General features: G+C 41.2%; 1 protein-coding gene across 3 annotated transcripts in view; it reads left to right on the top strand.

Annotated features, from left to right (window-relative positions):
• The window catches only part of FBXO42 (F-box protein 42), a 76517-nt gene that overhangs the window by 40715 nt on the left and 17103 nt on the right, over positions 1 to 18699 (top strand). Inside the window, exons 1-3 of one of the 3 annotated variants that reach the window (XM_047792067.1) lie at positions 5801 to 5904; positions 14158 to 14288; positions 14579 to 14679. In XM_047792067.1, the coding sequence (XP_047648023.1) occupies positions 14158 to 14288; positions 14579 to 14679 (232 nt within the window). In that variant the 5' untranslated portion in view covers positions 5801 to 5904. Of the gene's footprint in view, positions 1 to 5769; positions 5905 to 13707; positions 14289 to 14578; positions 14680 to 18699 lie in introns of those variants that run through there. The other 2 variants (XM_047792066.1, XM_047792065.1) reach the window with 2 other exon arrangements.

The following is an 18699-nucleotide window of genomic DNA, read 5'->3' as shown; positions in this document are numbered from 1 at the left end:
ACTGCCTGAACAAGTTTCTACACCACCTGGCATTCAAGGGCCCAGCTTATCTTTTCATTCTGACTCACTGCTGTGTCCTTACACAGCCAGGCTCTACCCACATGAGAGTCCTTGTTTGCCTCAAACTTCTCTACTTAATGGCTTTGCTTGGGTGCCCTCATTTTATTCTCCCTTCCCCTTTCATTCTTTTTTCACCCCTAGACTTATTCAGCCCTTGTTAATTGACTGAAAATATCCTGTCCTCTAAAATCCATTTCAGAGACAAAGCCAAAAGCCACCTTCTTTCACATTAGTCTCAAATTCCCCATCATGGAGACTGAGCTCTTTTCTTCCTCTGCTTATACTCCCCTAACATACTCACCTCCTTCTTAATGTTTATTACTATCTTTATTTATTTATTTATTTATTTTTTAAACTTTTTTTTGTCTTTTTGTCTTTTTTTGTTGTTGTTGTTGTTGTTGCTATTTCTTGGGCCGCTCCCGCGGCATATGGAGGTTCCCAGGCTAGGGATCCAATTGGAGCTGTAGCCACCGGCCTATGCCAGAGCCACAGCAACGCGGGATCCGAGCCGCATCTGCAACCTACACCACAGCTCACAGCAACTCCGGATCATTAACCCACTGAGCAAGGGCAGGGACCGAACCCGCAACCTCATGGTTCCTAGTCGGATTCGTTAACCACTGCGCCACGACGGGAACTCCTTTATTTATTTATTTATTTATTGGCCACACCTGAGGCCTGAAGAAGTTCCTGGGCCCGGGATGGAACCTGAGCCACAGCAGTGGCAACCCCTAATCCTTAACTGCTAGGCCACTAGGAAACTCCCATTACCATCTGTCTTTTACCATAATTATCTATGTAAGAGAGGCTGCACCCAAAGGAAAAACTTTAGACTCGGGAAGCACGTTCCTTGGCTTCTCTAAGCCACAATTTCCTCATCTGTAAAAATATGTATGACAAATTCTGTTAATGTCACAGTGTTGCTATGAAATTTAATTGAGGAAATACTTATAAAAATAGGTTTTAACCTGCAAAACTATAGGATGATAATGATGTCTCCTGCGTAAGATTGTTGTCCACTTGAGGACAGCCAGGTTCCACGTCTTAGACATCTGTGCACCTTTCACAACAAGAATCTGTTACATTCTGTGGAATTGTGTAACAAAGATCTGAGCGATAGGATTTCTTTATTATGTAAAAGTCTGGGACAAAAAAATGCAGGGGAAGTAAATAGAAGCCAGTTCTCGCAGTTTTTTGGTGAGTGCGTGCATGGCCAATTATGCAACCCTTGATTAATGTAGGATGCCTTTTTCAGATTGATATAGGGCGTCTCGTGAATTCCTAGTATTGTATTTTGAAAAATGTTTTAGGAGATCTCATTGTGGCTCAGCAGTTTAAGGACCCAACATTGTCTCTGAGGATGTGAGTTCGATCCCTGGCCTTGCTCAGTGGCTCGGATCTGGTGTTACCATGGCTGTGGTGTAGACCGCTGCTGCAGCTGCATTGGTCTACACCACAAGACCGTTCCCTGGAGACAAGGGGAGGAAACAAAAGAGAATTTAACATCTGAAAGTGCAAAAAATTAGAGTTCAGCAAATACTAGTTTAGCGACTACACATGGAAAATATGAAACATCTGGAAGACTTTGCACTTCTGAGGATTATAATATGGTAGGAAAGTATTCAGAATACTAAAGAATTCTTTGCTTGTTGTGTGTGTAATTGTGAATATTTGACTTGTCTTTGAATCGGGGTTATTAGGTTTTAACTTGAGGTATGTGACTAGTAATAGTTGTTCATGAAGCAATCAAGTACATTTCAGAAAATCTGAAGAGATCTAGCTATTGGAATAATCACATACCCAGTGTTATTTCTTAGCAGAGTGTCATATTGTACTAAGAACTGTAATTTTGGATAGCACATTCCAGTGGTCTAGATGTTGTGAAAGAAAAATGTTCTGTTTGGGTGGAGAACTTTGGTAAAAGGAAATAACCACTTGAGCGCTGGTATTTGCTTAAATTCTTAATTTTTTCTAAAAGGCCCATTGAACGTGTTGGGTTCCCAACCCCCACCCAGACAAACATGTAGGCGTCTTAAATAAAAATAGATAAACATAGTTCAGTAAGATGCTTAAAATATTTGAGAGTATTATTGATGGCTATTTTCTCATTCCCATTATATCTGAGTTCTAAACATAGCTGCCTAAATGGACTCCCTTCCTCTCCAAGCTTTGTTGGTAATGACTGTTGGGCATTGAAAATGCAGTGTGTGAAACTTGTCATTTCAGTCCCTTTAGATTTGCACAGAGTTTGGGCTGTGCCTTCCTCTTCCAGAAACCTTTGTTTGCTCAAAGAGAAGCAGGAAAATACCGATTGCCTTATTTTAGTATAGGATTAAAATACACGTGGTGAGGACCTCATGGGGCTCAGCTGCTGGCTGGGTTTTCAGTCCAAATAGAGAAGAAGAATGTTTGCTACCTCTGAAAAATAAAGGCACTGTGCTCTTTTGCTGCTTGAAGGAAGCAGCTGCCAAAATTGATCTTTGAAGAATAGTGGCATGTAAATGAGTCCCTGACTCTTTCAGTTATGAAAGCATGGATTTGTCTCATTAAACATTGTTACAGTGGACATCAGTTAAGATTTCAGAAGCCCGAGGACATGGCTAATTTCTGTTCTGGGGGTGTGGATTATCGAGAGAAATAGAATGTTCTTTTATTCCAGGCACTAGTTGGTTCAGTTAGAGTAGCTAGTTCAAAAAAGTCGTGAGAAGACCAGGATATCTGAAGCTCAGCTCCTTTAGTGGAGATTAAAGTGTGGCTTCAGTAATTATCCTTTTTGTTTGTCTAATGTCTCTAATTTGATCTTTATCGTTTGCAGTTCTTCCCAAATCTGAAATATGAGCAGTGGAATTAAATAGAATTTTACTTCTTAATAGACTTTCTTGTTGGGATGTAAATTAAAAAAGCTGGGAGTTCCCATCATGGCGCAGTGGTTAATGAACCCGACTAGGAACCATGAGGTTTCGGGTTTGATCCCCGGCCTCACTCAGTGAGTTAAGGATCCAGCATTGCCATGAGCTGTGGTGTAGGTTGCAGGCGCAGCTCGGATCCCGCATTGCTGTGGCTCTGGCTCAGGCTGGCGGCTGCAGCTCCGATTCGACCCCTAGCCTGGGAACCTCCATATGCCTCAAGTACGGCCCTAGAAAAGACCAAAAATTTTTTTAAAAATTAAAAAAAATAAAGTTGATTTAGGTATGAATTAGAAGTCATTTTCAAAGGCAGCTATAAACCAACTATCATGGAAAAAATTAAAATCATATATAAACAAACAAACAAAAAAAGGCAAAGAAAGTCGTTGGAAAGTGTAAGATCACTTAAACCTTCATATCCCATTGTAGCATGTTTGAGTTCTGGGAGTAATTATTTTGCAGATGTGAGCTGCTTGATGATTAAATGGTATTTCATTTTTCACATCTCTGGTTTCTTTAATTTCTTTGTTAATTTGAATATCTGCAGATCCATTACTGCACAGTGTCAGAGGTCAGATGTTTTGGATTTACTCCTTCCACTGGCTGAGCTTTTTGCGAATAAGTGACTGAACATACTGCTTTTATTATCTTAACTCATCCAATTTTCTAACTTGGCTTTCCTAGTGTAGGGAATCCTTAAAGGACTATAAAGTGGGCTGAGTTAGGAAAAAATAAAAAAGGAAGGTTATTACCAGAGCTAGTATGTATCACAGAGGTAACCATAGCAATGGTATTTCCCTTTTTCTGAACTTGAATAAATGGTACTAGAGTTCAGAAGAGGTCTATAAAAACAGTGGTGTGCTGGGGAGTTTTCGTTGTGGCCCAGTGGAAATGAATCTGACCAGTATCCATGAGGATGTGGGTTCGATCCCTGGCCTTGCTCAGTGGGTCCAGGATCCGGCATTGCTATGAGCTGTGTGGTATAGGTTGCAGACAAGGCTCAGTCCCAAGTTAGTGTAGGCTGGCAGGTGTAGCTCCAGTTCGATACCTAGCCTGGGAATTTCCGTATGCTGCAGGTGCAGCCCTAAAAAGCAAAAAACAAAAATAAAAACAATGGTGTGCAGAACAGAACTAGACCTACAAGTAAACTGGGATGATCACTGAAACTATGCACTAATAGGTTGAATCTCTAAATTTCTTTTCCCTTTCTCCTTTCTTTTATGTGACGCTTAACTCTTCTAGCCTAGTTTCACATTGAGAAGTCTTTTTTCCCCCCGCTGGTAGCATGAAATGAATGAAAAGTTTTGCTCAGTCCATTTCCTGAAATCTGAGATAGTAAATGCAGTACCATAAGGAGCCATGCTCATCTTTTGTAAAGGATAGAGGCTAAATGAACTTTGCATTGAGAAGCAAGGTGGCAGAGCTTAGCTTTCATGCCTCTTGTCTAGACTGGCTCTGGTCTTTCTGGTTTTAAGGAAATTGCCCCTCTCATAGTCATTGACTCTTTTTCAGAATAGTGCCCATTGGTGAGATGTATATAATCATCTGATTAAAAAGGCTCTTCTGGAGTTTCCATCGTGGCTCAGTGGAAATGAAGTTGACTGGCATCCATGAGGACGCAGGTTCCATCCCTGGCCTCGCTCAGTAGGTTAAGGATCCAGTGTTGCCACGAGCTGTGATGTAGGTCGCGGACGCGGCTCAGATCTGGCATTGCTATGGCTGTGATTTAGGCCAGCAGCTACAGCTGTGATTCGACCCCTAGCCTGGGAACCTCCATATGCCTTGAGTGTGGCCCTAAAAAGCAAAAAAAAAATAAAGTAATAATAAAAGTCCTCTTCTTAGAGACCTTGGTGCTTTTTAAATGTTACATACTGTATTGGTTTTCTATTCAGCACCCAACAGTCAGCTTTAGTGATTTTACACCTGGAGGCTTAATTATTTAAATGTTTTTCCTCTCAGTTGTTTTGGGGCCATACTACCTCAGAGATCCTGGAGCTACATGGATTCTGTATGTGTGGTTACTTTATGGCATTGAGTAAGATTGTTTTCTCTCGTTCTCTTTTGTATAAAGTTTCGTGTATTGGTTTGTGCCTCATGTGTCATTGAAAGCAAAAGCAACAAGAGGATGACTGGTGGAGAGAGATGAGAGGACAGAGTACTCTGTTAGCACTATCTTTGCTTAGCCCTAGAGGATAATGATGAAGATTAGAATTAATTATGCAGCTGTGCTGAAACTTCACTCTTTGAACACCCTGAATCTGAATTCTTGTGTGCTCTTGCTAAAATTATACTGTTTAATTTAATGATATTATTGTCAGTGTGCTTAGTGTGCTCAGAAATAACATTTCCATAGCTTTTCTCTGGGCCTTATTTTAAAGGTTAATGCGATATTGACTAACATGAAGACAAGAGGCTAGATGTAGGAAGTTGGTACTTGGTAACGATTGTGTGTGTGTGAAATAATTGATTTTGGAAGATACGGGCTATAGTTAAGGTGTTAGAAGGGCTTCAGAATTAGACATCAGGGAGTTCATGCTGTGGCTCAACAGAAACAAATCTGACTAGTATCCATGAAGACATGGGTTTGGCCCCTGGCCTTGCTCAGTGAATTAAGGATCTGGCATTGCCATGAACTGTGGTTTAGGTCACAGAGGTGGCTTGGATGTGGCGTAGGGTGATGGCTTAAAGCTCTGATTCGACCCTAGCCTGGGAACCTCCATATGCCATGAGTACGGCCCTGAAAAAAAGCCAAAAAAAAAAAAAGAATTAGACATCAGTTATTCATTTATTGTTTTCTTTCTAGGTGCATGCTATTATGATGCTAATCAGTCTATGTATGTGTTTGGAGGCTGTACCCAGAGCAGCTGCAATGCTGCCTTCAATGACCTCTGGAGACTCGACCTAAATAGCAAAGAGTGGATCCGACCTTTAGCTTCAGGTAAGAGATAAAATGCCATCTTACTCGGCAACTCCCTTTGTTTGGAAACTCTACCTGATCTTTTTTGGTATTGGTCTCAAGGTCAGATTACCAGGGCTCCGGGTCCTTTGTCATATCTGCTTGTAAATGCTAAGAATAACATGCTTGTATAAGGTCTTTGGATTTTTAAAAATTATACTTTATTATTAATATTGGTACCCTGCCCAAACTGCTCTACTACTGTGTGAATTCATTTGTGTTGTTTTCTCAACAACTTGTGCAGGTGTGATATGCTCTTTGGTATGAAATTGAAGTAAGAGCAGAAGCATATTGTGAGAACTGTAGTTGACTGACAGGTGCTAATGTCCCAGGGCTAAGATCTCTGAATGTCTTCTGTTGTTTCCAGCTCAGGTATTTGGGGAGTGTATGGATCATGCCTCTGCTGGTTACTTTTAACAACTCAGGAGTGTGGGAAGATTCCACAGAAGGTACATTCCTGCACGGTCCCATTATGCCAGAATTCTGGCAGAAAGAAACCAGATTCATATTCTCTTTTGACCTAACCTTTCTTGGGGAAGAAACACACACACAGTTTTTTTTCCTGTTCACGAGGTGGGACAGTTTGAAAAGACACAGTTATAAGATTGAAGGAGCTGGTGTGATGGAGAAATAGAGTCCACTGAGAATAAAGTATTCAGCTAGATTTGTTGGCAAGTCTTTCCCAAACATTCTTCATTTGGTCAAGGTTGGAATTCACTCTAGGACTAAGGAGACTTGGGTATTCCTTGGGCAGATTCTAAATTTATTTAGGTCTTGATTTACTTTGATTCCTAAATGGAAGGCAACATGGTTTATTATAAAGGGCACTGGACTAAGAGTGAGGATACGTGTCTCTCAGTTCCTGGCAAAAATCACCAATTCTCCATGTAACTATGAGCAAGTTTCTCTCTGGGAGAAATATGGAGGAGGACCAGAAGATTCTGTTTTTAAATAGGTTTTATGTTTCCTTTTCTGTAATGACTGCAGTGAATTTTAAGGGGCCTAAAATCTTTTTATGAGGAGAAGTTATGTTTTGCTTCCCCAAAGCTGTGGGCTCCTGATCCTTCCCTCTGTAATAGGCAGATATAGGAGGGAGGCGCAGACTGATGTGGGTACTCACAGGTAGGGCTGGATTTTGTGCAGGTGAAGTTCTTTAAAATTATTGGAAGATGAAGAAGTGTTAGTCTTTAAAAAAAATTTTGAAGATTAGTACTCTTGGGAGGAAGGGAGTTGTGCCCATGGCATATGGAAGTTCTAAGGCCAGGGATCCAACCTACACAACAGCATCGACCCAAGCTGATAAAGTGACAATGACAGATCCTTAACCCGACGCACCGCAAGAGAACTCCAGATTAGAACTGTTTTAGAACCCTCAGAATTTTGTACTTTGAAGCATTTCCTTTTCTACCACTTTATCCCCTGTTGCACTCAGTGCCATATTGATTAATATTTGGAATCACAGATCCTAAAATGTAGAGGGTCTTTTCAGCTTAAGCCTATTGCCACTGTACTTTTTGTCCAGGCCCCATTTCCGAGCAGCTTGATTTCCAGTCACAAAATATGAATACTGCCATTCTTTGTTTTGTAACCAAGCTTTATGCCTTTGGTAATTTGGCATTGGGTATTGCTCTTTCTTTTATATCTGGATCTCTGGACCTGCATAGCCTGTTGGCAACTACTTTGCTTAATTTTTTTCCCTGTTTCTCCCTATGAGATAAGGGATTTTTTAAAATTACTGTGTTGAAAGACTGTGTTTTGAAATATCCAAGGTAAGAAGTATCAGAGAAAATAACTGACTTTGTAATTCAGATTCTACAATGAATCTGAAAAATTTTTAAATATGTTAGACCGCCCCCACCTTTTTTTTGGCTGTGCTTGTGGCGTACGAAAGTTCCTGGGCCAGGAATCAAACCAAGCCACAGCAGTGACAACGCCACATCCTTAACTGCTGGGCCACCAGGAACTCCATAGAGTTCCCTTTGATAAAACATATAAGCTCCTGAATGTTTGAAAGTAATTTTCTAACAAAATGTCTCAGAGAATCTAGTTTCTACTTAATAACTCTAATCTACAATTAGAGCCTAGTTTTAGAGGGGGGGAACCAAGCTTTTTGAAATGTCAAAATGCTTTTTGAAATGAGCTTTAAAAACAAAACAGTAGTTTAATGAAGAGTCCCATGAGATTCTTATTTAGGCAGAAATCCCATGGGAAGATTGCCTGAGGAAATGTTGCGATATGCTGTCATGAGTCCTAACCAAAATTGCATCTTAACTGAAACATCAATGAGTCTTTCTGAATAAAACACAGTTGTTAGGATGTCTTAGTGTGCCTGACTCACCCAGTTTAGTGTATAGCGGTAAGTTGGATGGTGGCTGAGGGAAGGATGCTACCTACTACCCTTTGGTACCAGATGTGAAATGAAGTCTTCTTTCAGCGTTGAAGTATTTGCAAGTGATGAGTATCTAGAGTGATGGTCTTAATAGTGCTCGGTCCTCAAAGGATAGCTTTTTGGAGAAGAACATTGAACAAACAATGGAACAGTTTGGATTGGGAGTAGAGAGTCTGGATAAAGAATGCTAATGTATCAAGTATCTTTTTACGTGTGTATTTGGTTAAATTGCAGATGAAATTGGAACATCTCCTTTTGGTTGGGGTCTTAGCTCAGGCTGCCGTAAGAAAATACCATAGTCCGGATAGCTTCATCAACAGAAATTTGTTTCTCGCAATTGTGGAGGCTAAGAGTCCAGGATCAGAGTCCTGGTGGGGGCTCTCTTCCTGGCTGTCACAGAACTGCCTTCTTGCTTTGTCCTCACATGGCAGAGAGTGAGTTCTGGTATCTCTCCCCACCCCTTTTTAAAATTATAGTTGATTTACAGTATTGTGCCAGTTTCTACGGTGTCTCTTCCTCCTTTTATGGGTACCTAAACCTAATTATCTCCTAAAGGTCCCATCTCCATATGCCACCACACTGAGGTTAGGGCCTCAGCATAGGAATTTGGGGAGGACACAGTTTGTTCCATAGCAGTTGGAATGGATGCAGGTTGCCAGTGAAACCGTGATTTGCATTCCTTTTGAAGTGATAGAAGAAGGGAGCATCTGGAGGGTGTGGTGGTGTGTGGTATCCCCACAGTGGTGGTGTTGGAATGACAGCTCTTACAATTGAAAGAGACCTGCAGTACTTCTCAAGACATTTCCAGTGAAGTACCTTCTCTTCCCATTATATTGTAATGGAGAAGAAACAAAAACAATTTTGAAGAAAACAAGGAATGAGATAACAGAGGAGGAGAGCTACTTTAGACCAGAGATAACCTTCTTTGCTGAGATATGAAGATGAAGAGTGGAAGGAAGTGAAAATGGCATGTGCAAGGAAAAGGACAGGGAGTTCTCTTGTGACGCAGTGGGTTAAGGATATGACATTGTCACTGCAGTGGCCTGGGACACTGCTGTGGCATGGGCTCAATCCCTGGCCTGCGGAACTTATCAAAGTAGTACAGGTGAGGAGTCCCCTCTGTGGCACAATGGAATTGGTGCCATCTCTGGAGTGCTGGGATGCAGATTTGATCCCTGGCCCAGCACTGTGGGTTAAGGATCCAAAGACGCTAAAACTGTGGCATAGGTCACAACTGCGGCCTGGCCCTGGAACTCCGTATGCTGTGGGGCGGCCAAAAAAAAAAAAAAAAGTAGTACAGGTACAACACTGATGGCTTGGACTAGGGTCCTAGCAGTGGAGATGAAGAGAAGTGAATGAACTTAAGCTGAATTTTTATGTTAAAATTGATGAGACTTCTTGGTGGATTGGATATGGATGGGTGAGAAGGTCAACCAAGGCTAACTTATGTTTCAGGTTTGTACACTTAGGTAGATAGTGGGGCCATTTACTGAAATGAGAATAAATGTTTATAAGAGTTTTGTTTTTGTTTTTTAAATCCCTTTAAGCATTTAAGTGATGGTATCAAGTAATTAGCTGTTATGGGGAATTTGGAGTTTAAAATAGAAGGCTTGATTTCCCTTAAGTGACAGTACAGTCCTTTTGTTCAGTCAGTTCTCTCATCCTTCATTTGTTCATGCAGCAAATATTTATGGATTGCCTACTCTGCTTGGTATTGTTTTAGATGCTGCAGAGATACAAGAGTGAATAAAACAGCCAATCCTATTCCTAATGAAGATTAGATTCAAACGAGAGGAGACATATTTAAAAGAAGTACATAGTAGAAAATGATTAATGCTATTGACAGAAAACTATAATGTAGTACAGGGGATCAGGAATAAGGGTGATTAGGGTAGACCTTGTGGAGAAGGTGACATCAGAACAAAGACTTGATTGGTACGGGAAGTGAACTACGTGGATATTGAAGCAAAGAACCTTGCAAGCAGAGAAAATAATCAGTGCAGGTTTCAGAGGTGGGAGTGTGCTTGGGACAGTCAAGGGATAATGAGGAATCTAGTGTGACTAGACCAGAGTTAACAAAGGAGAGAGTACTAGGAGAAGTTGGACAAATAATGGAGGAGAAGGTGCTACACACACACACACACAGAGCCTTCTGGCTGTTGTAAGGACTTTGTCATATTCTTTGGGTGAAGTGGCTGGTCATTTAGGTTGCTGAGAAGACTATAAGAGGGCAGGTGTAGAAGGGAGATCAGTTAAGAAATGGTAGTAATAATCTAAGCACGAAATGATGGTGATTCCGGCTGGGGTGTTAGCGGAAAGATAAAAAATTAGATGGCTTGGATAGGGCCCACAGTTTGGAGGTGGAGCATGAAAGAGAGAAGTCAAGGGTGGCTGTAAGGATTTTTAGCCTGGGTCCTTGAAGGAATAGAGTTGCCGTTCACTGAGATGAGTTAAACTGTGGGTAGCCGGGGTTGCAAAGTGCAGGCAAAATGAGAAATTCACTTTGAAATATGTTAAGTTTGAAATACACATTAGGATATCCAGACAGAAAAAGGTTATGTGTCTAGAATTTAGGGGATACATGCAGGCTAGAGACATTTGTCTAGATAGCCAAATGAGAGTCATATGGATGGATCTATAGCAGTGAGACTGGAGGAGATTACCAAGGGAGTATGCAAAGATAGAGGAGGCTAAGTCTGGAAGGCTCCAGCACTTGGAGATCAGGGAGGAAAGGGGGAAACAGCAAAACATTAGAAAAGAACAACAGGGAGCAGGTGCTGTAAAAGAAACCCAGGAGAAGGTAGCGTCTTGGAAGCCACCATACATACCTGCATGTGTTTCCAGGAGAGGAGGAAATAATCAACCATGTCATAGGTAGCTAGGAGGTCAAGTAATGACTGAGAATTGACTTTAAATTTAGTAGAGAGAATATTTTCAGTGAATGGTAGGGGTGAAAGCCTATTTGGAATGGTTTTAAGAGAAACGGGAAGGAAGAGAGGAGTTGCAGACAGTAAGTATGAACAATACATTAATACATTAATTTTTTTTTGAAGTGTTGCTGTAAAGGAGAATAGAGAAGTGAGGTGCTAAGTGGAAATGAATGTAGAGTTGAGAAGTGTTTTGTTTTGTTTTTAAGATGGCAGATATAGCATGTTTATATGCTGATGGGAATGATTTTCTAGAAGGATGAATCGATTTGGATAGAGAGGAGGAATTGTTAGGACATGGTCTTCAAGTAATAACAAAGGCAGAATCTACATTTCAAGTTAAGGGATTGGAACATCGATCCTTTGTTCATAGGAATAAGAAGGAATATATGCTTATAGATGCTGGTGGATGGGTAGATGTGGGAGCTGGTGGAAGTTCTCTGTTGAGTGCTTTATCATTCAGATAAAAGAAGGATGGAACAGAACAGAAGCTGCTGGAAATCCTGGCCAGTGATTATGAATATGCAATTATATACAGTGTAGTCTTTGCCAGGTGGTTCTAAGGTGAGTGTTTCACCTTCTGGTATTATACTTAAGGTAACACCTTAATTCTTTTTTATTGGGGGGAGGGGACTTTTTTAAGGGCCACATCTGCAGCATATGGAAATTCCCAGGCTAGGGTTCAAATGGGAGCTGTAGATGCCAGCCACAGCCAGAACCACAGCAATGCCAGATCTGAGCCACATCTGCGACCTACAACACAGCTCATGGCAGCACTGGATCCTTAACCCACTGAGCAAGGCCAGGGATAGAACCTGAGTCCTCATGGATACTAGTTGGGTTTGTTACCACTGAGCCACGACGGGAACTCCACACCTTAATTCTTAGTCAGTTCCATTTGATTTAGCTTGTGTTCAGTTCCCAAAGGAAATGAGCAGTTCTTAGGACAGGTTCTTCAAAAGACTAATGTTTATTTAAATCATTGTTTCTAAAATACCCTTTATTCAAACTGAGGCTAATTTTGGCATCTCTTTAATATATAATATCATAAATTGCATCCTTTTTTGGTTACTTTAAATCAAGACAGAATTTTTTTTTTCATTTCTTTTCTTTTTCTTTTTACGGCGATCAGAACCTTATCTGAGCAAGGCCAGGGATCCAACCCACATTCTCATGGATACTATGTCAGGTTCTTAACCCATTGAGCCACCATGGAACTCCTAAGGCAGAAATTTTTAAGTGGAAAATTTTACACTTTATATTGGAGTGTTCTAATTTTCAAAACTTTTTAAACATCAGCCCACGCCCATTTACAAAAGGGGAACACATTTCAGTTTTAAAACTTTCCGTAGTTATGAGAGTCTGTAAATATTGGGGAATCTGTAAATGTTAGGTGAAAATTTAAAGCTCAGTAAACTCTAGTTGTGCAGCACAGTTGATCTTCCTACTACATTCTCCTCATAGACTTCTTTCCCAGGATTTTTTATTTTATTTATTTATTTGGCATATAGAAGTTCCCAGGCCATGGATCAAATCTGAGCAGCAGTTGTGACATATGCTGGATCCTTAACCCACTGCACCACATTGGGAACTCCTCACAAGGATTTTTTTTTCCGTTTCTTCCCTTTTTGTCACACCTGCCGTTCCAAGTGATGGCTTGTGGTTTAGGCCCTTTGTTGTAGAAAAACATACTCAAGGTCAGAGATATACAAGCCTGATGCCTGTTCTAATTTTGGCCTTGCCACTACTGAGCTACTTGCATCTTTTTTTGGTCTTTTTGCCTTTTGAGGGCTGCTCCCGTGGCATATGGAGGTTCCCAGGCCAGGGGTCCAGTCAGAGGTGCAGCCACCGGCCTACTCCAGAGCCACAGCAATGCAGGATCCGAGCTGCATCTGTGACCTACACCACAGCTCATGGCAACGCTGGATCCCCAACCCACTGAGCAAGGCCAGGGATCGAACCTGCAACTTCATGGTTCCTAGTTGGATCCATCAACCACTGAGCCACGATGGGAACTCCTGAGCTACTTGCCTTTGAAATTAATCACTTCTGCATTCTCTGGGCCTCCATTTCCTTCCCTGTATAAAGAGGAAAGATAAGACCACTGTTCCTAAAACCACATAGCAGATCATCTTTGTTAGATAACCTGGGAAGTTTATTAAAAATAGAGATTCCTCAGCCTACAGTCACCCATCTAATCTCAAGGGATTGGGTATAGAGTGGTAGATCTGCATTTTTATTTTTTAGGTTTTTTTATTTTTCATTTTTTTTGCTTTTTAGGACCACACCTTTGGCATATGGAGGTTCCAAGGCTGTGGGATGAATCGGAGCTGTAGCCACCAGCCTACACCACAGCTGCAGCCACAGCAACACCAGATCTGAGCCGCGTCTGCAATGTACACCACTGCTCATGGCAACGCCGGATTCTTCACCCACTGATCGAGGCCAGGGATCAAACCCGAAACCTCATGGCTCCTAGTCGGATTCGTTTCCACTGAGCCACAACAGGAACTCCTAGATCTGCATTTTTAAAGAAGAGAAAATATCCCAGTTGATTCTAAACTCAGCTAAATTTGGAAATCCTGGATCCCTGTGAAATCTTCTTGCTTTCTTATTTGTAGAAACAATGACCTCACTGTGTTATCACAGTCTATGGGGTGGGTGTGTAATATGCCAAACTGAACTCCCTAACTGTTGTTAAGAAAGAAGAATGGCTCCTCTGTGCTCTTAGCTGCTCCTTTGTAGACTAACAGGGTAACCTGTTACCCTGGTTAGTCAGGAGTAGCCTACTTTTTGAGGAAATGCTTATGGAGAAGGATTTGGCGGTGGGGTGTTAGTGGCCCCAGATTTATCATACATACTATCTAACTTTCAAACCAACCCAACTAGGTTGGCACGACTATTATCCCCATTTTACAGATGAGGAAACTGAAGCTAAGAGAATCACCTAATAATTTACCTAAGATCACACAGCCAATAAGTGATGGAGCAGTGATTGAAACGCAAGATTTTATCTCTAAAGTCTGTGTTTCTTCCTACTATGCCATGCTGTGAGTAGTTTTGTTTCTTTCTATAGTTTACTAATTTCACATTATCAATTTTTTTAACTTTTTAAATCGTCTTCTAAATTTTAGAACAGAGTTTGCGCACCAGTTTTCCCCATTGCTAACATTTAATCATAATAGTACAGTTATGATAATTAATGGACCAATATTGATGTTATTATTAACCAAAGTCTATACTTTATTCAGATTTCCTTATTTTTTTAAATTCTAATGGCCTTTTTCTGTTCCAGGATCTCATCTAGGATATGTTACATTTAGTTTTCATATCTCCTTAGGTTCCTCTTGGCTGTGACAGTTTCCCATACTTCCTTGTTGGGTGATCTTGACAGTTTTGAGGGCTACTATCAGATGTTTTGTGGACTGTCATTCAGTTATGGTTTGTCTGATGTTTTTCTTACGGTTAGACTAGAGTTACAGGTTTGGGGGAAGAAGACCATAGTGGTGTAGTGCCCTTTTCATACGTCTTATCAAGGGTACATACTGTCAACATGATTTATCACTGTTAATGTTAACCTTTTCACTTGGCTGAGATAAGTGTTTATTAGATTTCTACACTGTAATCATTATTCTTGTTTTCCCTCTTTTTTTTTTTTTTTTTTTATTTTGGCTGCACCCACAGCATATGGAAGTTCCTGGGCCAGGGATTGAATCTGGGCTGCAGCTGCAGCAATACCAGATCCTTAGCCCACTGTGGCCAGGCCAGAGATCTAACTTGTGCCACCACAGACACAATGCCATATCCTTAGCCCACTCTGCCACAGCAGGAACTCCTGAAATTCTTTTTGTAGTTTATTTTCCTATGACTCTTTTATTTCTAGTTGCCTTTGGTCCTTGACATTCCATTCAGTGTGGAGGGGAATAACTGAGCTATCTGGCCATTATGTCTGTTATCAGAGTGAGGAAAGGATGATAACCAGAGGGTATGTCTTTTGAAGAAATCTTTCCATAGCTTAAGAGAATTTAAAAATATCAACATGATTTGCCTTTTATAATGTTTTTGGTGGAGAGCAGGAGATGCTGAAGACAAAATCTCTCTTTTATGATGACCTAACACAATCAAGATCTTTCTAGCTATCCAGGGTTAGAAGCTCTGGCTAGCAAAAGAAAAAAAAAAAAAAAGAAAAGAAAAGAAAACAAGTCTGAGATGGATATCTGGCAATAGGTATAACCAAAACAGCTGACAGAAGAGTCTATTCTGGAGAAGATCACCCAGTCCTTCCCTTGGCTTGGGTTCCAAGTGTCAGTGCTGACCTTGAAATAGCTGGATGTGGAATTTTCTTTGAATAAAATTTTTTTTTTTTTTTTTTTTGCTTTTCAGGGCCGCACCCACGGCATATGGAGGTTCCCTGGCTAGGGGTCGAATCGGAGCTGCAGCTGCCAGCTTACGCCACAGCCACAGCCACAGCAACACCAGATCTGAGCCGAGTCTGCGACCTACACCAAAGCTCACGGCAATGCCGGATGCTTAACCCACTGAGTGAGGCCAGGGATTGAACCCCCATCCTCATGGATCCTGGTCAGGTTCATTAACTGCTGAGCCACAAAGGGTACTCCCAGACTAAAATGTTTTACTGTTCTGCTTTTTAGCATTGTTTTGCACCTAAACACTATATAGTTTTTTGTTTGTTTGTTTGTTTGTTTGTTTTTCTTTCAGGGCAACACTCATGGCATATGGAGGTTCCCAGGCTAGGGGTCAATTCAGAGCTGTAGATGCTGGCCTATGCCAGAGCCACAGCAATGTCAGATCCAAGCCATGTGTGTGACCTACACCACAGCTCACGGCTAGTCCAGATCCTTAACCCACTGAGCGAGGCTGCAAACTCATGGTTACTAGTTGGATTGTTTCCACTACACCACAGTAGGAACTCCTATACACTTTATAGGGTTTTTTTTTCTTTTGTCTTTTCTAGGATTGCACCCTCGGCACATGGAGGTTCTCAGGCTAGGGGTCTAATCAGAGCTATAGCCACTGGCCTACAACACAGCCACAGCAACACCAGATCTGAGCCGCGTCTGCGACCTACACCACAGCTCATGGCAACACCAGATTCTTAACCCACTGAGCAAGGCCAGGGATCGAACCTGCAACCTCATGGTTCCTAGTCGGATCTGTTAACCACTGAGCCACGAAGGGAACTCCAAGACTTTATAGGTTTTTAAAAAATTGTCGTTATATAAAAACCTTTTCACAGAATACCCATTTGTGGAGATGAGGGAGAAATGGATGTGTATCAGTTGGTCAGTGTCAAGACTAACAGAAGACACTGTTACATGCTTTTCTGATACACTCCAAGCTTCTGTTCTCAAAAACATAGCATTGGAATTCCACTGTGGCTCAGTGGTAACAGACCCTACTTAGTATCCATGAGGACCCAGGTTTGATACCTGGCCCTGCTCAGTGGGCTAAGAATCCGGCGTTGCCGTGAGCTGTGGTGTTGGTCACAGATGCAGCTCGGACCACACATTGCTGTGGCTGTGGCCATCAGTTGCAGCTCTGATTCGACCTGTAGCCTGGGAACTTCCATATGCACAGATGTGGCCCTAAAAATATGTGTGTGTGTGTGTGTGTGTGTGTGTGTGTGTCTCGATCTCACTGTTTGATGTTTTCTTTTTGAGAAGGCCCAATTAATTCTACCTATAAATCTTTTCATGATTTCCAAAATGTATTGAAATCAGTCCTTGTTTTTTTCTCTCATTTTGGAAATTCTACAGCCTTTAACTTTATTCATTTGCTTTAGTCCACCTGATGAGCCTTTTCTGTCCTTTCTTAAAACCCTCCAATTTTTTTCTTATTTTAGATAGAAGTCCAGAGTGTCCCTGAGAATAAGTGGTGACTTTCCTTAGCATTCTGAATTTTCCTGTCTACGCATTGTGATTCTGTCTGCCTACCTTCCTGACAAGCAATTTTTGGTTGCTCTTGAATTCCTCGGGTAGTGAAACTCTCAGACCATCTAGTGTTTCTGTTTATTCTCAGGTATCCACATAACTTTCCCCTGTCCCAGTAGCTCTTAATGTTTTATGACCACAGTAAATTTCATTTTGTATGATTTGTTAATTCCTGAATGAAATTGTAGAAGGCTGATCCTATATGGGGGAACACAAAAGATATTATCCTTGAGTCATTTTTAACTTCTCCTTCTCCATGAATGACCCTATTGGTTTCTGGGACACAAGGCAGTACAGTGTATGGACTTATGACCAATGATGTTGTTTGGCTGTTTTTTCTGTATATAATACAGGATCAGGCCAGTTTCTCAAGTTTTCCAACTCTCATGACCTTGGATTTTGTAAAGCTACAGAGTATTCTTCCTAGGTAGGTGAGAGTTGTGTTTGGTCATTTATTAACTTAAAAATACCAGCCAGGGGGAGTTCCTGTTGTGGCATAGCGGAAACAAATCCGAATAGTATCCATGAGGATGCGGGCTTGATCCCTGGCCTCCCTTAGTGTGTCGGGGATCTGACGCTGTGAGCTGTGGTGTAGGTCTCAGACACAGCTAAGAATCTCATGTGGCGGTGACTGTGGTGTAGGCCGGCCGTAGCTCCAATTCTACCCCTAGCCTGGGAACTTCCAAACACTGTGGGTTCGGCCCTAAAAAGCAAAAAAAAAAAAATCAACCAGAATTCTGGGAAGCTACTCTATTCTTACAAAGCCCAGAAGCTGCTTTTCATCTCTTCTTTGGGAGATGAACTCTTGAATTATGCTTTAATTGATTCTTGAATACTTACCCAACAAGTAGTACCCCTAATAATTTTCTTTTTTCCATGGTTCTCTCTGGAAGTGATTATGGGCTATGGATTTTATAGTCAGTTTGTTGGCCTTTACACTATGTTCCTTTTTTGCTTTTCTCTTCCCATTTTAGTAAGCTCTCTGAAATCCCACTGCCCAATCTTAAAATGTTTCTTGCTATTTGTCTGGGTTTTTTTTTTTAGGACCACATCTGTGGCAAATGGAAATTCCCAGTCTAGGGGTTGAATCAGCTGTAGCTGCCATTCTGCATCACAGCTCACAGCAATGCCACATCCTTAACCCACTTAGCAAGGCCGTGACCCTCATAGATACTAGTCAGGTTTGTTACCACTGAGCCATGATGGGAACTCTGTTCCTTGCTATTTGATGTATATATATGAGTTACAGATAGTTACATATTATATGAGGTCTTAAAAGACCTTATTTATTGAATTTTAATTCTGACAATGGATTGCTGGTGTTTCTGTTCACTGGTGAACCTAGTGAGTGATGCCATGTGACAACAGTGTAACACTCTTAACTTTGTTAAGACATAGTTTACATATAGGAAAATGAACAGATCTTAAGTGTATACTCAAAGATTTTTATAGAGCCAGGAAATGAATCTGACTAGGAACCATGAGGTTGTGGGTTCAATCCCTGGCCTGG

The sequence above is a fragment of the Phacochoerus africanus genome, chromosome 8, assembly GCF_016906955.1.
Source record: "Phacochoerus africanus isolate WHEZ1 chromosome 8, ROS_Pafr_v1, whole genome shotgun sequence".
Taxonomy (NCBI): Eukaryota; Metazoa; Chordata; class Mammalia; order Artiodactyla; family Suidae; genus Phacochoerus; species Phacochoerus africanus.
This window is presented reverse-complemented; position numbering and strand designations above follow the sequence as displayed.